This window comes from Corapipo altera, unplaced genomic scaffold (genome assembly GCF_003945725.1).
Source record: "Corapipo altera isolate COAL_440 unplaced genomic scaffold, ASM394572v1 57, whole genome shotgun sequence".
NCBI classification, from domain to species: domain Eukaryota; kingdom Metazoa; phylum Chordata; class Aves; order Passeriformes; family Pipridae; genus Corapipo; species Corapipo altera.
Genome location: NW_020884905.1, coordinates 2104027 through 2129864, shown reverse-complemented (window position 1 = coordinate 2129864; position 25838 = coordinate 2104027). Strand labels below are relative to the sequence as shown.

Here is a 25838-nt window from a genome sequence, read left to right as displayed (position 1 = left end):
CTGAATCTAATTTCAATGTCAAAGTGAATTTTGGGAATGAAAACACTCCAGTCATCCCAGGGAGTGACACAAAGCCGATATTCACAGGATCCACAGTTTCTGTTGTCTAGGGTGGTACCTACATATAAAAGGGCTGAACATCTACCAGAATGTAACAGTATATAATGGAATAATATAACAAAGACCACCTGCTCCTCAGCCATTCTAACATACATGCTGCAATGGTGCCCCGACATGCCTAGCAGAGCAGGTAAGGGGCTGATTTCCAGTCAATTTTCTGGTGCTCAAAATACCATTCCACCAAGGCTTCTTTCCATGACAGGGACTAACTGACCATGCCAGTCTGGCCAGGACCTCAAAACAACTCATCAGCATCCACTACTGTATGCAGTCTAACACCTCACTTCAGTGCAATGCCAGCACCATACGCAAGAGATACAGCTCTACACCTCCTGTTTCAATAAACAGGCTTAAGGGACACAGATGCCTGGAGCAACAGGAGTTACTTTAAATGGGCTCTCTGTGAGACCAAAGTAGTACTCTTTGAAAGCCCTCTCCCCCTGAGAAGGCTCTGCAGAAAAAAACCCTGAGAATAATGAAAGAACAGGTATCTCTTGCTTAACTCTGTGTCAACCTTGTTTGTATGACATGAGAGAGATGTTTAAATTTTAAATCCTGGAAGGCAGAGATAAAAAGTGGTAACAAACTCATGGCCAGCCTTTTCCCAGATTGGTATTGCAACACCCAAAGTTTCCTTTTGGCAACTCCTCCTCCTCCTCCATGTGAAATAAATGTCTCTTAGCAAGAAGCACGAAGTTAAAAACATGAAAATTCCTTTCAGTGGTAGAAATCCCCCACTATTCGAATGTTTGAAAGGAAGATATATTGTGATCTTCATTACAGTTATTTTAATTTTAATGTTTCAAAGAAAGAAGAGGTACCTGTAAAACAGAAGCCCCACTGTGTAGAAACTGAAGCCCAGCTTCAGCAGAATCAATGCCTCCAGTTGCTAAGATGGGAAATCCTGGGAGAGCACGGGCTATGGCAGACACTGCGCGGAGGGCGATGGGCCTGATAGCATTTCCTACAGAAAACCAGAACATTTTGTTAGCAACGTCAGAACAGACCCTGATGCAACTTGTACATCCCTCACGGTAGGAACATGAGGAACTGAGGTGCAGAGGCTATATTCATTTATAAACTGAAACCAAGTGGGTTTCAAGTAGTATCAGTACTTGTAAAGCACTATGCATTTTGCTGAAACACAGAAAATGGCAGAAACATTTGGATGAACACTGTAAAGCTAGCTCAAACATTTTAGCTGATGCTCAAAACAAAGACTAACACGTCTGAGACAGAAAGCAATACTTTACCACACAGTATACTAGACAAAGAGATCTATGTTTCTACACAAAGAATCAGGTTGATTTTTTGAACATAGATAAACATGTTGTCCAAGTAAGAGTAAAAACCTCCTTTATTTATGTCCAACTAAAAGTTGTTTAAAAGTACCATTTCACTGCACTTGAAATTTCATATTTTATTTGTTTCCCCTCTGGATGTTTGTAAATTCAGATAATCCTTTATGTAAGTCCCCTTTAACAATCAACATAATAGTCAAAAGAATAAACTATATTCATTTATGGTAGTATCTCCAAGACTGGGGCTTGCATTTCAAATGGTATATAGAAGTTGAGTCAGAAAACTCCCTGCTATGTTTACAGGAATTATGATTAAAGTTCCAATACATTGTGTCTGCAGTGTGTCTTTTTGGCTATGTTCTATTGGTGGTATACAAGTATTTAAAATACAGATGCTACTCATGAGATGATGGGTAGCACAGATAGTTGACACTTTCAGTTACCTTTTTTTTAGGCTAGTTGGGATTTCTGTAGAGAATATTAAAACGCCTACTTAATTTAATGAACCTTTAGGATAATTTGATGTCATCATTGGACAACAATGCAGTACTGGAAGGGCAAGACACATCACCCCCAGAGGAACTGTCTGGCTGTGGTTGTTAGGTCTTTCCCCCATCCCTCCCTTGGTACTGTATTAGGTAACAGCAACTAAACTTTCATGTGCATAAATGGACAGCCAAACCCAAGATGCACCATTGGTGTGTTTTCATGAAAACTAGAGCCTGAGTAATAAAAATTGGAAATCTCACTAAAACTGCTTTAAAGAATCTAAGACCACAACAGAAAATATCACAAAAAAGGAGCTGGAGTTGAGCAGGAACTTTCCATAGGACACTAATGACTATTTGCCGTCATTTGAGCTAGATTGGTTGTAACATGTTTGAAAAGAACAGAATGATTCTCTGAAAGAGGATGATTGTTAAGTGTCCAAAGAGCAAATATTTTGACAGAATTAATAGTCCAGTCTTAGAGAAATGCTTGAGGAAAAAAAAAAAAAAAGAAAAATGGAAACCATGCTGTTTGGTCTGATGGGTTTATTTATAAAGCTTTTTGGAAGGCATACAGGCCAAAACATACCCTACACAGCCAAAACCATTGAAAATAACCTCATCAAAAAACAGTAGTTCATGAAATTCTTCAAATATTCAGTGTTTGAAATTGAGGCTAGAAGTAAGCATCAGACTTGCTGTATTGCTTTCAGCCAATGACACAGCTGCTCCAGAATCTCACTGTGATGAGGTAGTTGTTTTTTAGAAAGGTGAAACAATACAGGCACTAATAACTCTGAAATCATGTAGCTAGAGGGAAAATTCTTCCCAATCTGCTTGAGTTAAAACCTGACATCTGCCTTGAGGCATGAATGTTTATACTCTTTTAACCCCCATGTAACTTTTAGAATTTGCATTCAATCAGTTTTAAAGCCTTATAGACCCTTGACCTTAATAATAGCTTGTAGTAAAGAGCTACACAAGAAAATATTTTCAGAATATAATTGTTCCTTTCTTTAATATTATTAAATTAGCCACCTTCTCACTTAAATGACTGTCTCTGTACAATGGCCAATGGAGGAAAAGGAGTAAATGTCGGTTTATTTAAGGTCTCAGCACAACAGGTAATCAGAAAGGTCTTCATTCAGCCCAAAGAAATCAAGCATGTGATTTCATGAAGTCTAGCAGAGATGGCAATGAGACTTAGAATTTATTATGGAACATAGGTACTTTTTAGTATTAGCTGAACTTGATATTCATAATATGAGTTATTACTTACATTTGGTGATTAGTAAATTAGTGATAAATTGGTATGATTGCAAAAGTATTCCATTCATTTATAATTCACTCAAATGAATTTAAAAACATTTCAGGAGTGCTTTTGATGAGAGTAAATAAATGGCTGGAATGACAATCAGAGGGTTGACTAAGGTGTCACCATTCATCCCAGCTTTTTTTTTTTTTTAATTAGTCTACAGCATACAAAACAAGCACAACATAAGGTGTAGCCATTCTCCCATACATTTTTTGATCAACAGTTCAGAAGCTTCCCCCTCCATAACAAAAGCAGCTGGTCTGGAATACAATGTGATTTGCTTGTAATAGTGAAACAACCTTTCAGATTAAAGAAAAAAAAAAAAGAAAACAAACAATAGTGATGCCAAGCTATTAAAATAGGCAATTAAAAAAAAAAAAAAGAAAGCAAATGAACACTTGATTTGACTACAGTCTCTATTTTCTTGCATTTTTGTATGAGTACCATAGGAAGGTAATAAATTCCATTATAGAGATCTGTGGAGAAGGAGTTTTTAAAAGGCTGAAATAAAGGAGATTTAATCCCAAATTTTAAAGGACCTGTAAGTAGTACTGGGAATTTGCAGAATGTTGTCTGATAAATCCTATGGTATTTAAGAAGCTGAGGTCCAAATCCAGCATGCATTTGAAAGACAGCTCACATACTAAAAGATAAGCATCTACCACATACTTTGACATGTTGGGACCTGTAATTCCATTAGTTAAGCACCCGTAGCTGAGGAAACTGCTGATATGGTACTCTCTTGATAGAAGCATTACAGCTGCTACCAGATGCCAGATATGGCTATCATTTACCTTGCTGTAAAATAATGAGATTTAACAAACAAAGTCCATTTATTCAGATCTCAGGCACAGGAGTAAAATATAAAAATGAAAGACAGAAAAATACCTCATGAAGATGACATGCTACTCTGTGTTGAAAACTACTCTTTCAAGTCTCATGGATCATGGAAAAATATTTGCTACTATACAAAGCCATAAATAGTGAAATACCACATTATGTGAAAATCCCTTAACTTTTTCTTGCCTTAAAACAAAAAGCTTTGATTTTCTTTTCTTTTCTTTTAAATAAAAAGTCAGATTTTTCAGAATATCAGAGACTGCAGTCAGAGTAATCCAATAGGCAAAACACAACATGAAGGAGAAGCAGAGAACATACATCAATCAAACGCCTCTCCCAGATCAGCACAGGTAGGCAGAGTTGCCCTTGTCTACTGAGGATAGCAGTCTGATGATAAACTCATGAGAGACATTATATCTGCATATTTGTTTGACTGTTGATTTTTGCTCAGGAAGTAAGAAACTCTTTACCAATGCCAGAAGACACATGTTTTATTATGACTTCATATGTCCTTGGAGTCCCCAGAGGACTCAGTCTTGTTAAACATCAAAAATGTTCACTATGTTGAGGCTTGAGAGCCAAACTTAATGTCTTCTTCAAGAAGCCTGGTTTTAAGCTTCAGGCAACCCAGTAGCTTTAGAAGTTCCCAGCAGAAACAATTCAGATCATCTTGATCCCAGTGATCCACCAATGGGAGAAAAAAATAGTCTCAGAAATCTTGAATACTGGGCTACATTCTCTCTTGCAATATACTGGACCAGTGTGACAGTTTAGTGATAGTTTTCAACACATACGCAGCAGCTCTCTAACTGGGGCCTTTGAGTAAAGATGATCCAGGTCCATGAAAAAACAGCTAACAGAACTGAAGTGAATCCATTCAGATTGATAATATGGACCCTGAATCTTCAAACAATCCAAACAGTCTCAACAGTCTTTATCAAACTCTCCATCAACGAGAGAAACAGATTTTAAAGGAAAGTAAACTCTCATACATTTGGATAGTAGATCACCTAAAACCACATTTTTGTATCTATGGTTACTAGATGGAATAAAAATGAATTTGGGTCATAATTCTCCCCATTCTGTGCATTGTAAAGTAAAATTATTTTTTAATTCACATTATATTATATTACATTGCAGTTCTTTGCAAAATTAATATGAGATTTAAACCAATGAGTCTAAATATTACAGAAAAAACCCCAGCTGATTATTTTTGATCAATAAATCACTGCTAAAGTCTGTGCTGCTAAAAAATTATAAACACCCAAAATCCGAGCAACATCACCTTTCCTCCCTCTGTAGATACACCCCTGGAAGAAAACTGACATGGTTATCTCCCTGACTGTTACAATTAATAAAGCTAATGACAAAAGAAGCCAATGACAGCAAACACCAAACTTGGGTGAAAAGCACTGCAGAAGGAAAATGATCTGGGAAAGTTTAGGCATTGTAGATGATCAATTCAATGCTTCAGGAAGTAACTAGATAAGAAAGTTTGGGGATTTGGAAAAAAAACCCAGAAAACATAATTCTTTGTTAAGACATTTTCTGCATAATGTATATGCTGCCTAATACTAGTGATCAAAGTACTTTATATAACTGGCATTTGCAAACAGTCCAGGGAAAGATGTAGGTTATACACAATCCACTTGCATAGCATTCCTTCTGATTGCAATTAGTCCACACGTTCTTTCTCTCTCCCACCTGTAGGTGGCCACCATAAGCTGCACTTATCAAATAACTCATTAGCAGGGTTTTCAATACTGTCATATCCAGATAATTAGCAATTTATTTAAATAACCAATTTCTGTGGAAATAATTGCCATGGAATGCCCTGAACCTACTTTTTATAAACTATAATAAAAGTGTTAAGATAATCCCTGACATTTGCAAATGCCATTAGTTCACCTTTCCTTTTGATAGTGCTATGGCATTATGTTTAAACAATTACCCGATAACGCGGCAGTTTAATGAAACAGTGTAGCAGACACATCCTTCAAAATGACCAGAGAACACATTTATATGCAGAAGAAAACTCAATGAAGAGACATGTTTAGAGAGAAAGACCATCCACAGCTGTTATGAGGTCTGCAAATGGGACACACAATGTTTGGAGCACTAAAAAATATAGGAAATTCCCAAAAAACAAGTGCAAGATGGACCTTGACACAGCTAAATGGTGACAGCCCAACACTTCTCAGGATCCAGAGATGACTCTTTTCACTGTTCCCTATCTATTCCCCTGCCTAGTCAGTTCTTCAGTCCATTATTATTCATTAATAACCATTTGCCAAAATCACTAGCAATAATGTACTAGTTATGCAGGTTTTGCTTGCTATTTCCAAGCAAAACCTGTAGTTATTCATCTACTAAATGGAGCATTTGAGAGAATATTCCTTTTATGGGATGTCCCTGCATCAGTTAACCTACATCTTCAAAGCAATGGCTACCTAATGTTTCATTCATAAGTTGTGAAGGGACAACAACGCTACCAAATAAATGGCAAAGGTTCTGCTGACTACAGAGAAGTCAGGACTTTGCCACAAGACTTTAGAATAAAGTTAATGATTCTGTAGATTTGAAACAATTTCTACCTAAGTTGGCTATAGCAGGCTCTTGAAACCATATCAACTGACTGCATTTTTCTTAGCGTATCATGGCTATCGTGACAAACTGATAGTGTGTTAATAGTTTTTCTCATAACTACTGCCCGCTTCCTTTTAATTTCAAAGCTTACTTCTCATGTGATTCCATCTGGGATACCTACAGATTTGAGTCCCACCCTGTGACTGGAAAAGAGAGGCAATAATTTTGTTTCATATTTCCTTAAAAAAAAATTAGTACCCAAATAGAAATAAAGAGCTGGAACTTCCATAATCACAGAGAAAAATCAGTGTCTTTTTCAGGATTTATTTTTACCATTTTTGAATTAATATGAATGATTATTTATGTTCTTTCAGCTGAAAGTTCATAAAATCACCAGAGTTCTCATTCAATAAATGTTTAGTAGTCATCAGAGACTTCTCTCAATTAAAAAAGCCTAGAATCAGAGTAAGAGAGAGGGAAAAATTAAATTTTTCTTATCTGTAAATATTATTTATCCAGGAAGACCTGGGGGAATTGTCACTCATATCAAACTTCAGTAGAAAAAATCAAGAGGACAGATACAAATTGTTTTGTGGGTGCTGCAAGAAGTGGCTAAATGTTTCCTAACAAAGCCATTCTCTCGCTGAAAACTACAGATTCACCAAAAATCGATACTTCTGGTCATCAGCATGAAACCAAGCAAAGCATTTTCTGTTGCAATTTATCAAACGTTCATTATTTAATTCCACTCATGCTTTCTACTTTGGTTTGACTTGAAGGTGGAAACTGTCTGACAGCACGCTTTACATGTTCTGGGGTTGGCTCAGTGTGCCCTTTCTTTCCCTTAACTGCTTTGCTCTTGCTCCCCACTGTGACTCAGAGCCCGAGTCAGCTACTCTGGAGCAGCGGAGCTGTGCACCCTGTGCTGTTCAAGGAGGTCTGGCACTGTTCGCACTGCACTCCTCCCTTGGCCACGACAAACCTTGCCTTTTACCAAGAGAGTGCTAATGCTAATCTAATAAAACAAATAACAATACAACAGTAGTGAAAAGGTAATAAAGGTAGTGCTAATATCCAAGGTATGCTCCCAACATAATACAAGGGAAAAGACACACGAATAGGACCAGCATAACAGCCAAGCAACAGCCCATCTAAAAAATATGGCCCAGTTACCAGACAAGAACACTGCAGCCATCACAGAGGGGCAAATGAGTTCCTGCCAATTCTGCTGGGCAATTCTTCCCCTCAAAACATGTGAGTGCTTCACTTTATGACACAGTAGGTCTTGTGGCCCATTTATTTCAATGCAGAGACAGAGGTGTTTAACCCAAACGGGTTAGTGGAAATGTTTCTGGCTATTTACACAGAAGCTTACAGATTTGTTCAAAGGTAGCCATGCCCCTGTCAGCCTCAGCAGCGCTGCCTTTGTTTGAGCCGGTTTTACCTTCCATAACAACAACTACCATGATCTACATGACCCTGCTACCAGAATGTGTGTGTATGTCTATGTGTCTCTCCCAGTACTTTAGCATATAGATAATTCTAACCACAAAAAGGCAATTTAGTACATCTAAGGACACACTGGAAGACTAGTGAGCGGCTGCTGAGCAGGGGACAGAGGGCCCTATACTGTATTAAATAAATAGAAGAGACTGAAAAATGCAGTACAACAACTTTTCACATTATTTACAAAACCTGATGTTATGTTGTTTAATAACCATTTGCCTAAGAAGTTCATTACAGAAAGGGAAGTAGAACTTCTTAAAGTAAAGCAAACTATAGTAACCAGGTCTAGATAGCTAGAAAGCTCAATAAAGTATTTCTTTCTCCCTTTACACAACTCAAGTTCATCCTTGTCCTATTTTGAGGTTTATCTATTTTATTTTGCCTATCTATTTAATCTATCTCATCTCATTGCTATATCTAGTAATAAAGAATTTAAGGTACAAATATATTTAGATCTATTTATAGATACATAAATATATTAAAGATACAATGTCACAAATACAAATTCTTGTGAAATGAATCATTCCACTTGAGTAGAAAACACTCTATCTGCCTGTGCAGTAATGTCTACATACACATCTACCATCTTATTATTACATATCCATATAATCTGTGTGAGTATATATATATACACGCACACTCAGTAGACGTATTTCCATATTCACATATACATAAAACAGTGGATGACACGTCCCCTGATAAAACCTGTTATTTCAACACTTCAAGTGAAAAGTGTTAAAATAAATGGCTCATCACATACAATGTGTTAAAATAAATGTTTATTTCAACACTATGTGTATCATAGCCATTTATTTCAACACTTCCCATTTCTCAAGACTCACACAACCAAGAGTAGGAGAACTGATAGCTATACCTAAGGTAGTTGAAGCACATAGCCCCTACTCTGCTTGCCATAGGATGAGTAGGAAGTTATTTGACACTTTTTTCCTCCCAGCAATAAATAGAAATTACCTATCTTGACTGTTCATGGGGATCTGCATGTGTCTGTAAGTTGGTGGGCTGTATCATCATGAGGAAAGAAGGGCCATACCAGAGTCTGTTGAGATATTTGGAAAGCAAGCTGCTGCTACCAGAGTAGGGTTGGGAAAAGAAGCAAAGCATGGGGGCTTTTGACAATTTCACTTTGCTATTTTGGAGTTTGACACAAAAGCATCTGGGCAGACAAATATTCATGTGAACAAGAGCTGTTCATACTGAAGGCTGGATGGGATGTGATTTTTGCAGGGCCAGTTATAATCTGGTGACCAAATTATGAGTTAGAGAACATCTGGGTTCTCACTGTATCCTGCTGAAACAGTTTCTTGGGAGGATTCTTCAGCTCCCAAGACCTGCCTTATTGATTTTAATAGAGTATCTGAAGGGTCTTTGGAGAAGCAGTTTTCCAACTTTAAGGTGGTCTCTAAAGTAAAAATATAGTCATTGGGAACTTCATGTTAAGTGCATTTAGATCAGTGTCAGCAGCTGAACTTGCTCCTACAAGACAAGCTCAGACATTACATTATATGCCAGTGATAAGCTAGCATCAGTTTCTTTCTCTGCTTTATTTTGGGAGGAAAGCACAAGAAGCTCCAATTTTTCAGTAGTTCCCATTGGAGCCAGAGGGCACTACGCCTTTACAGATCAGTCTCTAAGGGAAAGAGGCAGGATGAAGATGAAGAAATTTAAATAAATAAATTTAAAGGCACAAAACAACAAAAGCTCCACAGATCTTGAGTTCTCTCAGAGCAATATTTACTGCCAACTTCCCTGTAATGTTTTCTTACAGCTTTCCTGCTTTGAAAAACTTTAAAAGCATGATTAGAGATTGTCTAGGTCCTAACAAGACAGTGTGGCCTTAAGAAGATAAACACTTGGTGGGAGTTCTCTTTTCTTTTTCTTGTACTTTTTCTTCCCTGAAATTGCAGATCTGTTTGCTGGTCTGGACAGAGCATAAACCCACAAAATAAACTAATGAAAGGTTAGTGAACACTTTGCAACCAGCATACCCTATCACAAGACTGTTTTGCACCCAGACAATGAAAAATTGAGACCACAGTTTCATCAACTCACAAATAAATTCACTGCCTCGAGCCAAGCCACTGCACAGTGCTAGTTGCCTATATTCAAACATTTCTCTTCCTGTAAAATTATCTTCTCCTCTTGTCACCTTTGGCAGATAAAACACTAAAATCATTTTGTAGCAGAATAGCCTACAATGCAATGAAAGTTTTCCAGAAAAAAACACAATGTTTTCACCATTTCACTTTCTTCAGATGTGATTAGTTCCAGAAAGAGGAGGTATCATCACTCCTTTGAAGGCACCGTAGGTTATAAGATTGGTCCTCAGAAGTTGGCAACACATAATCAAAGTGCTTTTATTCCTAAATATCAACCAGTTTCAAGAATAACAGTTGCTCACAGAGTGGTAATAATGGAAATATTTGGCTCATAACTACTGTACACATTAAAACACTGTATTACATGCAGTGCACATTACGCAAGAACACTTTCTTATAATTATGATTTCATAGGTATATAAGTTTCTAAATATTTAGTTCTCTACACTCTGCATTTTTTAGGATAGATATTAGAAAAAGGTTCTTCACCCAGTGAGTGGCTGGGCACTGGAACAGGCTCCCCAGGGCAGTGGCACAGCACCAAGCCTGCCAGATTTCAAGAAACATTTGAATGATACTCTCAGGTACATGGTGTGACTCTTGCAGATGGTCCTTTGCAGGGCTAAGGGCTGGACTCGATGATTCTTGTGGATCCTGTACAGCTCAGCATATTCTCTGATTCTGTGATTTTTGTAATGAAATTTACATGATAATCCTTAGATTTCCACAAATGAAAAGGGCCCTCCCACTCCGACAGAGAGGTGATACCTTGGCTTTAGCTGAGGCCTTAACTGTGCATGGATGACAATTTTAAAGAAAAGCTTTTTCTTCTTTTCCTTCTTTTTAATAAACTTCACCATTACAGGAAATTTCATGTCATTTATTTAGCTGAGAATGTACAGAAAGCCGAAGAGTTCGTGCCTTAACGGAAAGCAAAACAATAGCTTTTCCATACTGTGTAAACTATTTGTGGCATAGAGGAAATACAAACCTTATTTGTGTAGGCCTTTACTAGCATTGGATATATAATTGAGAGTTGGTAATTAAAACATGGTTATATCAGTCCTGCTTGTGACCAGTCACACAACTCAGCGCTGATTTCAAGAAGAAATTATACACCCATATAATAATTCTGTTTCCTGCATTAATAAAAACTAACAGCATTAATAGGCCTAAATAATCATTTGTTTGATGTATTCAGAGCAACATAAGGGGATACAAGGGAATTTAGTGCATTACTCTGTCAGATCACTTTAATTGTTATCCAATGAGGACAACGCAGAGGGTGAGTAAGGGACTTAATTTATGTACTTACTCATCCCTCAGCTTCCACTGAAAAAAAATGGTAGCAGTACAACTCCTAAACTGCATTTGTTGGTCTTCAGTGATCAAAGTAAAGGCCAATTAACAGAAAGCCAGGGACTCGCAGAGTATTTGTTGATTTTAAAATACTGATCAGAACACACACTGCTGCTGCTAAACACATATCAGCAGTATTTGGCACTTACACAGTGCCTTCCTAGGAGAGGATAACCAAATGCTCTACAAAGGTTATATATTCTTCTCTCCCAGAAGAAAAAAGAGTGCAAGGGGAGGCCTGGAAATCTGTGTCAAGAGAGTAATTCCACCTGAGCAGAAGAGGTAAGAGTTGGCCCTCCTGGTCACAAATCCCTCGTCCCTTGTCCCAGAATGTCCTATTACCCATTTCTCTCAAACTGTTTGTAATTTAAAAGATACCTTTAGAAGTATGCTTTGTAAAACAACTCAAGCAGTCTCCTCTTAGAAGTAAATTACATACTAATGTCCCAAGCACCTTATTTGGTGTGTTTCCATGGATGAATTGTTATGCCCATTCACACCATAGTCTCAAGCATGGGAATATGGGTGTTCACAGAAGCATACAGAACTGTTGTTGACTGTCGCTATCACCCACAAAGGAATTATGTTCTCCTTCCTTCCTGTTTCTCTCTAATCTAAAATAAAACATACTGAGAGAATTGATTCACACTGGGGGCAGTATCTTTGGGAAAAGTGGTTTGCTTCCTTGTTTTTCTTGGTCATGCAGAATTATTAGAAATTCTGAAGGTTATTTTACTCAGTTAATGTACATATGAAAATGAAGATACCCAATTTGCATGAGCCATCACTGACATAATACTGTGTATGGAAAACTCCAAGAGGAAGACTCACAAAAGCATAAATGTTCCATGTGAAACTCTAACACATCTGTTCAGCACTGAAAAGCCAGCATTTAAGTCCAAAGCGCTAGAGAGCCGAGACAAGTGCATTTTTGGAATCAGAACAAATACTGGTAATTTAAGAAAATACTATGAAGCACACAAAGGCTGTACAATGCCATATGTTGCACAATGCATCTGGTAATCAATTTAGTGTATACGCCAAATTTACTAGAAGCCCAAATAGGCTTAAGTTCTTTACTCAGAACTTCAAAAAGTAAACTGCAAGCATTATAAACACAGTGCACCCACAATTAGTAAAGAAGTGGATTTTTCTTTTTACCTACAGAACACAAATAAAAATTAATCTCCTAAATTACTTCCCATAATGAATACCTGTCCAAACTTCACTTTTGATCAATAGCTTTCATAGACTCACAGTTTTAGGACATGATATATTTTACAGTTTAAAAGATAAATGTGATTTTAAAATTATTTTATACTCAGTGTTTACTTCTGGCTTGTAGGTTTCAAATCATGAAGGTTTTATGTTGTCATGTGTAATTCTATACACAATACACTACTGAAGATGTCATCAAACATAGATGTACAACCAACCTTGCATGTTCTGTAGTCCTAAATCAAATATGAATCCACAGTTACAGTATTAAAAATACAGCAGAAATCCCTAATTCAAGTGGACAGTATCACCTATAAAGCCAAAATAAATGGTGTAGGATAATAGTTTTCAGACTTGGGTTACTGTGTCAATGCAGAGACTTGAGCTGTGCTAACTCACCAAGCTTGATCTTGCTTGCCAAAGCATGCTTGTCAATATTTAGCTTCCAGGAAGCATGTCATGAATCTTCACAAAAACTAGCAAAAATACAAAATATTATAGCAGCTGCTGTGATCCTTTTTCTAAAACTGAGATTAAATTGCTGAAATTTGTTTTGAGCTTTTTACACCAGAAGATGTGTGTCATATACCTACTGTAACAAGCATATGAGAAACAGCATTAAGGGATTGTAATGCTGTTATTAGGGCTTATTAAAACACAGGAAAACACCAGATGCTTTACATCAACTGACTGGAAGTTATTTTAATGTCAAGCTTAAAAATATCACTTTCTCCTGTGACATTAGATTACAAAATGGACTGGGATAAAATAATATACACCCATGCTTTCAACAAGAGAAATCTCGGCTGCACCACTAAAACCTGCATCATTTACTTGCCTAACCACTGGAATTTCAGCACAAAATGTAGGCACACACTGTCTTAGGCATTTAACACTAGTACCTATGTAATGAATACACTAACCTCCAATTTCTGACGCAGTCAATGGAGCAAGAGAGGAAGTCACCTCTGAGAATGCCTGACTTCTTACAGTGATGAGATAGAAGTTTAGAGTCCCCTAGTGAAGTGCCTGACCCTCAGCTGTACTTGGTTAGCACATCTGCTCACATCTGCTGTATGCATCTTAGCATGTCCTTGGCCTCTCTGGGGACAGCCCCAGAGGAATCTCGGACACAGACGTACTGTGGTAGTAATGGAAGCTCAGGAAGGCAATGCAGGTAGCATTAGCAGAAGAGAGCACCACTGCTGCCCACCTTCTGTGCCCAGTAAGCCTTCAGATCAGTGAGTCTCATTCGTAAGAAACAGAAAGAAATAGAAAAGGACCTTGGAAATAGCACTGGAAAAAGTCCAAGTTTGAAAAAGAGAGTGTAAGAGTGACAATTTTTTTTTCTAAAGACCCTTTTACCACTCCACACTATCTGACTTTTAACAGTAAGCAAAGGATGTCCTCAGAGCTGTAAATAGTAAGCTGAAAAAAAAAGAAACAGATCAGAAAAAAATCTGTGTGACAGTCCCATGTAGGAAAGAACTTCATCCTAAAATTCCCCTCAACAAGATGGATCAAGTCTTTGGGTGACTTCCCTACCTTTGGCAGGGTTTACCTCCTCTCTGGATACTTGCAAAGAACTGATCCTCTAGAGTGTTTTTATAAACACCAAAGATGCAAGCAACCTCTCCATTATACCAATAAACCAGAATGTACCACACAGCAGACTTCTCCAAAATATTTATTGAGGAAGACAAGTTGCCACCATATCCTCTTGGGAGGTCTGAATTCTTCAAATCCCACCTTCAGTAAGTTCGAAAGAAGTTGCTCAATTTATACCAAAAAAACCCCAGACTGTTAAAAGCATTATTTGGCAATACCTTCTCTGCAAGTTCTTTTGATGCACAGAGTTTATCAGGGCCTAGAATGAGAAGATTTCTCTGAGTATTCATTGTTAAAAGCTAAGCAGCTCTTGAGTGGGCATATATGCAAAAATTGGTGAAAATATTGCCAAGTTTGGGGTATTCAAACAGATGGGCTGCTGACATGGCCTTAACAGTGTAAGCACAGTGATAACTGACATGAAGTAAGATGAGCTCAGCCCAGCCAAAATATGGCTGGAGTAACCATATATTCCTTTGAGAACCAACAGGTCACTCAGTAGGGCTATGAAACATTTATGAATGGATAGACACAACCGTAATACAGTTAACTGTGTCCTCATTGACATGCCTGCTTGCAGAAAACCCCTCAGCTTTCTCCTTATTTTGAGCTGCCAGTAACAAAATTCTTCACAGTATCACTCTTACCTCAGTGCTGAGTCAAGCGTGGTACCATATATTTTATGGACAGACCTCACGTCATCAAAAACACCCTCTCTATATATTTGCAATATATTTCTCATTCTGAAACAGTGGGACACTGTGCTCAACAGTTCTCCCTTGGCTCTCACTTAACCCAAATAACAGTGGGTCAATCCCCGACTACGAGTGTCTTTCGGGATTTAAACAGAACTTAGTAAAGGGGGTTATACAGTGCATGTTAATAGGGCAGACAATTTCAATTACCCAACAATGCAGAAACTGCAAATTGATCATAAATTGGAAAACTAAATTCCTACAGCAGGTTCCCTAAAAGATTTTGTAGGATATGTTTGTACATCCTGTGGGTGAGCAGGACATTTGTATAGCTCATTCTATACAATGGTGTGCTTGCATGAAAAGGCACACTAAAATGCAGATCCCTTAGCTGACTACTATATATTAGATGCATTCTTTTGAAAGATAAAAAAATATTCTGGTGGTTGTGAAGTACTTTTATAAATGCTTCTGGCAATAATTCACCAGGGATGACGTGATGCCCAGTGAAACACAAACCCAGGATCTACCCAGTTAAACAAATCTGCTCTGTTTTGTCTTCTGTATTTTATGCATGAAGTTGGCATTATGATTTATTCCTTATTCGAGCAGGATACTAAAAAATACAGAATGTTAGCAGGATTTAGGTGAATAAAGATGTATTCCATGTGGGTTCATAATAAATCATAGCTAACCAGTGGTAGAATTTTCAAAGGCTATTCCTACATGGAAGTGGAACAGCAGCAGTAATGGTGTAAGTACATCCTTTTGGTGCTGCAAGGTGTAAACCAATGCCTTGGGTTTAAAGTTGTTCCAAGGATTATTTTTTTTCTAAACCCCCATATCTGATTGTCAAAATATCCTGCAGCAGGATTAATCACAGCAAGCACACTTTCAAGTAATTTGAACTCTCTTCAAGCCACTTTTTGACCCATTTCTAGAACACATCAATCTAGTGTTTTGTAGGTAGTGAGAATGATAAGAGCCCCAACATACTCAGAAAGGTGCCTAAACTATTACAGCTACCAAAGCTACTGAACCAGATGAAGGAGCTAGCACGCAATACAGAAGTTAGGGTGTTTTGTCAGCAGTGGTAATATCCCCATAGTGATGACAGAAAACAGTAGTTAGTTGGCCTATCCTGCAAGCACAGCTGTCCCACAGAGAGAAGGAAGAACAGAAGGAAGTTCCAGGCTAGTAAATGTTACATAAGAAGTAATTTTTGTATTTATTTGTTAGCTCATATTTTGATGTGTACATGTGTTGCAATTTTTTTTTCAAAAATGTAAAAACATGTTTGTTCAGGTAAGATGAGAGTATGCCCTCCACTGAATATAGATGGGTTCTACAGACAATATATACCACTTGGTGACCACAGCAAATCAATATGCAAAGTAAGATATAGAAAAGAATAAATATGCTTAAGACTTACCAGGTCAAACTCAGGGGTTTTAACCTCTGCTGATACAATTGTTAACCAGAATTGTTTACAAACTATGCCAGATTCTTGGTTTTATTAGGGAGAATTATATTTAGAACTTCTGCCCTGAGTGACGAGTACAGTTCATAATTTCCACAGAAGACAGTTGCCTCATTGATCACTCTCAAGTACCACTCGTACCACAAGCCCTGCTGTTGATTCGGGTACGGAATAACAAGTCAGCAGAAAGGATAATTATGGGCCATGAACGATCAACAACGGGGAGCTTGTAACACTGACATGTATTCACAAGAATTGGGACCGTATTTCCTTTGTCAGGCCTTTCCTCTGTGCTTATCCACTTGGCCCAACTCTAACTTGAGCGATCGTCAGAGACTGGTCAGTGACAGGGTGACCCTTCTAACCAGTCACTGAGTAGTTGCTGGGATACAATAAGGCACACAGTTCTCACAGTTCAGAAACACTTTTGTAGTGAGTAACAGTTTTTCAGTTGTATAAAAGGCTGGAGAGTTATACTGCATGCCACCACAGTCTCTAGACCCCATTACAGCTGCATTTCAAAGTCAAAAGACATTTGACTTCACCATGATTATCCAGGGAGAAAGGTGAGCAAACTCAGATTGTGAAAGCTGCTGAGACTTAATGGAAAACAAATCTAGCAGTAAAGTTCACCACAGCTTTTCTCGATTTTTATTATTTTAATTAATGTCTATTTGAAATTCTTGATAGTATTTTCATTCCTGTGTTAGAATAAACTGAAAAGTACTTAAATGCCAAGTATTTCTCAAATAAATAATTTATAAGATAATTGAAGTAGTTATATTTAAATGTCCTCAAAAATTAATTGTAGTAATTTTCTTGTGACAGAAATGTATCGGTTTTCAACACAATAATCTCCAAAAGACATGACACAAAAATATTCTGAGATTTTTTTGGTGAGCATTTGCTTAAAATTAGAAGAGGTGACCATAAGAGAAAGAGATACCTTTTCCTGCAGACCTGACAGACACAGGAAGACAATCAACTAATGCTGACAAAGACAACACCAATGGGTTCAATCTTGCTGATATTACCAGAAGGAAAAATCTTCCGTTCTTGACTGACTTACATCTATCTCCTTATCAGGTCATACTTTGCCTGTGGTACATTGAGCTACACCCATTACTGTAAGCAGGTTTAAATAGGAGCCCCTGCTCCACCACACTGCTTTAAAATGCTCTGACATATCTTTTACCTTCTAGATTAATTTTCATTTTTTGTTAATCAGACCATGGCTCCAAGATGCTAACTATGAGAGCACTCACTACTTGATCTTGTTAAGCCATACCATTATATGAAGAGATTTCCCATTTTATCTTCTTGCACCCAAAATAAAACCGCACATTCTCTCACTCATGCTTGGGCAACCTAGGCCACAATCATTCTCTCTTATTTTTACCATATCATGTCTGAGAAGAATTTATGATTTTATCTGAATCACCTTCTGACACATGCCTTTGGTTGCCATGACTTAGACTAGATAGCTTAACAGTTATCTATTTATTAAAAAAACCCCACTCATCTGTGAAATTAATTATTTCAACGGTACATATTCTATATGAGCTTTGATGTAAACAGTAAATCCAGAGTGTTCAACAGCAGAAGTTTAGAGATTAACCCAATTACAGGCTACTAAAACAGGAGAATATAGCTGATTGCATTTCTAAAACCCTGCACAGACCAGCTACAGTTAATGATGATTTGATGGTTTTCTACGACTTTGGAACAAATACTTGGCTTTTAGTCTGAGAGCAATGCTGGACATTTCTGTCTGATGCTTGGGGGATTCAGCCAACTAAAATACATTTGGTGAAGAATCTCATTCTAGTCATGCCCTCCCTTCCTAATTTCCCTTTTCACTGTTTTGTCGTCTTTGCCTGTTCCTCAGGGAACCGAGTGATTGATAGCCTAATCCAATGACTGTATTACAGCTGCCTCAACTTGGACTCTTTTCCTTATCATTAGCAGTTAGCCTATGGTTAAATTCACAGCTCACTGCTTGGTACAGCCCCTGAGATTTAAGGGTCTGGCCTTTAGAAAATATTTAACATAAAATTGAAATCTTGACATACTGAGAATTCAGTTCTCTGCAAGGCTTCTTTAATTAATCGAATGTACTGTACCATTGTTCTATATGAGGCTCTGACATGGTGAACTGTTACTGAAGCTCACAGAGATGTGTAATTCTAAATTAAACACTCACTTACATGTACCTACACTGCATTTGTTTCCCAAGTACATGTGCACGAATGTGAAAATTTAAATCCAATCTGTAACAATAATAAACCACAAACCAATTACACTTAAAGAGTAAAGACTTTTCATTCATTTCAAGCTTGGAATGATCTTTTTCAAAGTAAGAGGAGCTGAAAACACAGCTTTGTTCAAATGCTCTGTGTCAAGACTCCTCCTTCATTCTTTTACCAGGACTCATTTAATCTTTTGATGAATGAAATCAATTGTAATCGTTTTTAATCGACTACAAATGGCACCTGTGCTAAAAGTGTAAAGTGTTTTCTTTGTGGGAATGAAATTGGCTAAAAAATATTAAAAGTGGAAAAAATATGCTTAGTTCCCTGACCTTATCTGGAGAATAATACTTATTTTTAAATAGCTATGGGAAGGACATAGACCTTGATCTATGCTGTAAACCTTTGCCCTACTTCCAGTCAGTCGATGAGCTGCAAGCTTCTATGAAAATGGCAGCTGAGTCCCAGATGAAAAATTATGCATCTCATAAACTGCTATTCTGCTGAAATGTCAAGCTATGGCAGGGTTGTACCTCAAACTCAGCACTTGGCATTTTCCTTCTGTCTGCTTTGTTGCCATGAAGCAAACATGAACAGTGAGGATTTGTGTAGGGCAGGTAGCAGGCGAGCTCCCTGTCAAAAATCTATTATTAGGGCTCTGATCTCTCCTGCACAGACCAGTGACGGCAGTACACTAAGAGAAATCAGACTGCTGCAAGGACACGACGGAAAACAGAGGACTCTTTGTGAATCCTGACATAATATATGCAAATAAGGGCTTTTAATGGCTGAGCTACATTGAACAGGAATAATAAAACAAAATTAAAATTGTACTATGGCATATATTTGTTTTTCACCCCTTTCCACACTGTTTTATAAATATATGTTAATGTAAATAGTCTTTAACTCTCAGTAAATATTTATACTAAACAGAAGTGCCTATGCATACATACATTTTGTTTTGTTTCCAGTGATGGGCTGCTTTTCATTCATTTCTATTGACCAAAATCTACACTGCACTGTCACTGATAGAACTGTGATTAGGAAAGTGAATGCTCTTGGTTGTTTTTTTCACTTTTAATGATGTGTCACAGAATTAAAATTAAAAGGCAGCCCTTATTATTATAACTGAAACTTTTTCTTTTTCAATATAATTCATGCATTTCAGATCAGAATATATGCCTCTAATAATAATGTCAATATACATTTTAATTTAATGAATTTACTCCCGAAAAACATTCCCTCAAACATCACAATTACTGTTGGACAGTGGTATTTTCAGTAAAAACACACAGCCCCACCAACTTACTTCAAAAGTAACTAAAATTATCTGCCTCGGCGGGTTTCCAGCAATTCTACATTCCTGCATTTAATGACTAAATCAGCTATTTAGATATATTCCTTCTGACATCCCTTGTGGGCAGCTATGAAGTTATAACACACAGATTTCTGAGTCTCTCTTTTTCTAGAAAACATACAAACACACGTTCTCAATCATGCTGTACAATATATTTGTGCAAATAATGCCAAAATACTACAGAATGTAATAACTGGACAAAGCAATAACAGCACATAGACATGAGGTATTTGAACTGCTACTGTAAAATACTGCAAAATTTTTGCAACAAAGCATTAAAAGAATACACAGTGAGTGCACCGTACAGAGATTTGCTTTTAACCTAAGTTTTTTGCTAAGTCCAGTATATGTTTTTACAAATTTATCCCCTAAGGATTTGGCTTCCAGACAAAAACAAAGAAACAAACAGATGACAAAGAACAAAAAACCATGGAAATTCAAACAGAAGCTCTGCTCTATTTTGCCTGCAATAGATATCTTATTGTGCTGCAATCTGATATGTTTTATAAAACACATCTGGAATATGGAAGCACATTATGAAATCTCACAAAAAAAACTTTTTTTTTTTTTATTTTAAAATACATTTAAAGGAAAGAAATCTTAGGGAAGCATGCAGCTGCTGACAGTATATTAATATTTCTCTGGGAAACCTGGCATCTTATTCTGGTATCTGTAGAATATGCATTTTCACAATAATTTATACAGGCTAAAATATATCTTTCAGAGCCAGAGGTCACTATTCCCTGTGAGGAAAAAAACCACAGCATTAGCTTCTTATTAAGAAAAAAATACTCTGCATTACATGTGTATAGGCAGAACTCAGGATAAAATCTCATGTGTACTACATTCTCAGACTTGAAAAATTGCTAGATCCATTGTAAAAGCTTCTTAATGGAAATGTCTCTAATCCTGCAAACATACATGACAGTTATACAGTTTGGAAAACATATCTTAATTTTAGTATTTTTCTTTCATCATAAGGGCTCATTTCCTTAACCATATTTTGTAGACTTCATTAGGACGTTTCCACTTTTTGAGTAATGGGCAGTTCCTATAAATTTATTTAAAAAAGAGATGAAGACTGGGATCCTGTAAGCACAATGTTCTCTCGGGTAACAGGGCCAAAGGAGTCCACAGGGCTACCATAGCCCTTGGGCTCATCTGAGGCTTCACAGTGCAAATTGGAAATTACTTTTTTAGCAAACAACAATTTGTCAAAATTGAAGTGAAATTTTTCTTGTGAATAATTTTTGGCACCAAGATAAAGGTAAAATGTGAAGAAAAACCTGAAATATTTTACCATGCTAAATAGTCAGAGGGTAAACTTGGAATCCAGGGGACTGAGCGGGGACCTGGGCTCACACCTGGGATTTCAACCTGGCTCTCACAGGTCAGGCTCATGTGCAGGTCAGCAGGCTGTGCTAGTATGAGTGTGTATCCTGTGAGAGTTGTTTCCCTTTGTATTAATAATTCAATATTTGCAAGGAAGTGGAGAAGAGAGAGAGACTAATCCTACAGTCTAGTGGTCAAACATCCACCTGGGATACTGGGATCCTTCCCTGTCAAAACCACCCAAGAAACAGGAGGGTAGGACGGAGGAAAGAGTGATGCCTCTTGCAGCTTAGCAACTGTCAGCTGATCAAGGAAGGTTACTGCCTGAGCACTGGCTGGTAAGAAAACACCAATTGTGACAACTTGAAATTAAATAGGGGTTTCGAAGTAATCTCATTAAGTCTTTCCTTCTTTAAAAGATTTTTAAAAAAATATTTTAAAAAAACAGAGAGAGAAGTCTATTTTTAAAACATCTCAGGATTTGGCAATGATGTTAATAAACTTTTTTATTATTACTATTTTTATGTACACTAGACAAACCATAAGAAACTACCTGTAATTTAGTAATTTAAAGGGAATTATAAAAAAAAAATTCTGCTTCAATGTCTTTCTTATCTAGAAAAATGAAGGACGAACTTCCTGCATATAGTTGCTTCTGCACAAGGCAGACAAGAAGAGAAGGGATGAGGAGGTTGAGGGGAAATTTTATATGGAATATATTTTTTCAGTACGTGGTCAGGTAGGAGCACAATTCTGAACCCTGGGTGACAGCTAAGCCTGTAAGTCAAAATGTCAGGCTGCTGCTAGGCCAGGGCATTAACACATCTTCATTATCTGCTTTGTCAGAAACCTTCATCAAACTCGGAGGAGTTTGCACTCACCTGGAGAAGAAAACCTGCACTGTACTATGAAACGTGGACACAGTGAATTTATAAACTCCTGAAGAACATCGGTCCTTTAAGAGACCAACTTCCTTCTACACGACCCAGTCACTGCCACAGGCCAGTGGACAGAGACAGGGGCTGGCCTGTGGCCTCATTTCAGGGTGTGAGGGGCTGTGTTCTCGGCTGGGGTGGCTCATCTCCAGTGTCTGGGGGCCACCTCCTCACGCACACTGCACCTCCACCCAGGCTCTTGGGAGCAAAGGGAAAGGCAGATGGCCAGGACAGGGTACGTTTCTCTATGTGGCACCAAGGAAGGAAAGTGTCCCTGTTGCAGTTTTGGATTTTTGCTCTCTGAAGCACAAGCACCCTTCCAGACAGAATGCCCTTATAACTGGCAAGCAATGCTGCTGGGGGTAGAGAGAGTTTCCTATGATTTATGGAAGGAAAAAAGATAAGCAAGCTCAGACTGATCTAAAATCCAGTTTAACCCAGCACTCCAGAAATATTCTATTGCAAGCAATTCCATTCCAGCTGGACAACCCTGGGTCACCAATGCTGAGCCAAGGTGTATTTCACATCTCACCAGCACACCTGACTAAGGGGACCCTGTGCTGAGACCTCCACAGGGCTGGGGCCAGCTCCCACCTCACTCAACCATGGTCACACAGCACCGTGAGTGCGGCACCCTGCAGGTCAGGGGCTCCTGCCTCACTCACTGTACCTCTGTGCCATGTGAGCATCACCACTAGTCCAGAATCTGTGCACATGGAAAAATCCAGAAAGCCCAACCCAGTTTGGCTACGCGCTGTATCTGCTCTAGGTTTGTGCATGACAGAACACAATAAACCAGCTGTGCTTTGGTAAAACACACTGAAAATGAACTAGACATTGTTTCTATAGAAGTGTTGACTTTCACTTAAAAATTAATTCTCTCTTGAGAGGCATTATTTGAAAAAAACCCAAAAACTTACTGACTCTATCAGATAATAAAATAAAACAAGAAGTTTACGCACATCAAAATAGAAACACAATACATTACGCTACGAAGCGTCTTTCATGCCAAGACCACAGAGCACTTCCCAACAAGCCTGTAGGCATGTAAGTGGTGTTACTGCCATTCCACAGACAGGAGAAATAAAGTACGGAAAGGTCAAGTGTCTGGCTGCAGGCCACATGTCTCAGCCGTAGCACGGCTGGGAACAGAAGTACGGCCACTCTGCCCCTTGCTCTGATGAGATGACACGCTCTCCCACATTTTGTAAGCATGCTAGCTCTCTTGATTTAAAATTGCTTTCCTACTTTTGTAGATTTGTACACTGCTATAGCTGGCCACTGAGCAGAACGTACTACAGCACGCTGCCAAGCCAATTGACTTTATTGGCTCTGTGGCTTTCTTTTGTGCAAGGAGTTGTGTGATTGGGACCTAGTGATGACAACTAAGCAAGAAACATTTATATATTTGTCTGTTACATTATGCTCTTTCAAAACATAGTAAACTGACAGCACTTCCAGTGTTTTTCATATTTTTTAAATAACCAGATTTGCGTTATAGGTAATGGTGCGTTCTAAAATGTCATTTTCTCTCTTCTCTCATACATGTAAAACTTCAGGAAAAAATAAATTCATACATACACACACACACATATATAAGTAAAATAAAGAACTTTTCTTCAGATCCACTTAGTATTATAAACCAGAGAAATGCTGGTACATCCTTACAGCTGAGCATGCAGGTACCACTGTAATTTACACTGCATATGTGTTTCAAATTCATGACATAAGAGACACACTTTTCATAATGCAGTCATTTTATAGATTTTATTAGGCAGACTTATGGTAGGAAGGAATATTCAGAAATTGCAACTTAAATGAGAAAATGTGAATGGTGTTACTTATATAAAATACTACTGCAATAGTTCTTTTATTAATTTTTAATGCACAGCACCCACTGTGACCTCCTTTATTCTTTTCCTGTCAACATGGCAGGCTAGAGAAATTGAAATGGGCTGTAGCTGTTCTCTTCTTGTTCCCCTCTTCCTCCAATTTTGCATAATATTAAAATATAACATCTTATTGGACTGTCACTGTGAAATAATCATTATGCGATAGGCATAATGATTTTTTCTGATTGTTATCTCTTTCTTACTTTTCAGCATTCTCTAAAAAATTTCAAATTCCATGTAGTTATCTAAGGCAATAACACAATTTGCCACTGAATACACTCATCTGAATTAAAGTTTGTTTAAAAGTTATCTTTTGCTACATTTCTTATGGTTCTCTAAGGGTAACACCAGTCACATAAAATAAAGAACCTTTTTGCCTGTCCAGTCTCCTCCAATTATGTTTTTGGGGTGATGTAGGAGATGGGTCTGATAAAGTAGAATTTGACTCAATCAGGAGGACGCTACTACTTCTGTTATGTATATTTACTGCTACCTCTATCACCAAGGAGACTAATCTCCATACCAGTAAAGTCAAGAAGCTCATAGCATTGTCTTTGCAGGGCCAAGTTCGTGTTGTCACAGCAACAGAGCGCACAGGGTCAATAGATTAATACATTAGTGTGCACAAGCACTGAACTGGAGTGTAAAAGTTTTGCTGCTGGTTTGAAAATTAAACTGTGAAGCAGGACTTAAAAGTATGGTCTACACAAGATATTCTTGAATATCTTGAGGAATAGGCTACAAAAATATGCATATATTTGCGTAATACTGTCTATCATTTTTACCACAGTGTGAAGAGGAGGAAATAACATCCCTGGAAGAGGTGCACTCAGTGGGAAGGAGGGAGAAAGGCTGGAGATCGGGCTATGAAACATATACTGCATCTGGATTGTTGATATTTCCCCCTGCGATGCCCTTTCATTAGCCTCTGTCTAACGTGGGGCCTGACAATTGTGACAGGATGAAAAATTTGAGGAAAAGCGAGGGTCGCAAGGGAAGAGATTTCCTTCCCTCTCCAGTGACCCTATCACAGTATTCTGATGCAGTGCTTTACCATTAAGGAAAGGGCAACCCAAGAGCCTTCACACTTAATCTGTTCCATCTGTCATGACTTAGAAACACTGACCAGCAGTGAGCTTTAAGGACTCGGTGCGATTGCAGACATGATATTCTAGCCCACTACAAGGACCTCCTGACGTTTTGAAAGCCTCCAAGGAAGTACCACGCATCAAAAAGGGCAACACCTACCTGACATCCCACCATATGTGGTCCTCAGTCCTCTACCAACTGCTGGCCAAGGTGTGCTGTCTGCTTTCAGTCCCATCAGTCCTGACACAGTGTTGGTGGCTGTAACACCATCTGCGCCACCTGTGAAAGAAAAGGTCAGTCACTTTTTGTTAAATCATGTGTATAAGAACAAGAGAGGAAAAAATACAAGAG

At 38.0% G+C, this 25838-nt stretch overlaps 1 protein-coding gene across 5 annotated transcripts in view; it reads right to left on the bottom strand.

Moving 5' to 3' along the window:
* Window positions 1-25838, bottom strand: part of DPYD (dihydropyrimidine dehydrogenase) — a 336400-nt gene that overhangs the window by 63387 nt on the left and 247175 nt on the right. For all 5 annotated transcript variants that reach the window (XR_003528954.1, XM_027651422.1, XM_027651424.1 and 2 more), the window contains 2 exons: window positions 25647-25766; window positions 942-1084 (listed from right to left, as the gene is read on the bottom strand). Coding sequence is in view for 4 of the 5 variants with exons in the window: in XM_027651422.1 (XP_027507223.1) it covers window positions 942-1084; window positions 25647-25766 (263 nt within the window). In the remaining variant the exon portion in view is untranslated. The remainder of the gene's footprint in view (window positions 1-941; window positions 1085-25646; window positions 25767-25838) is intronic.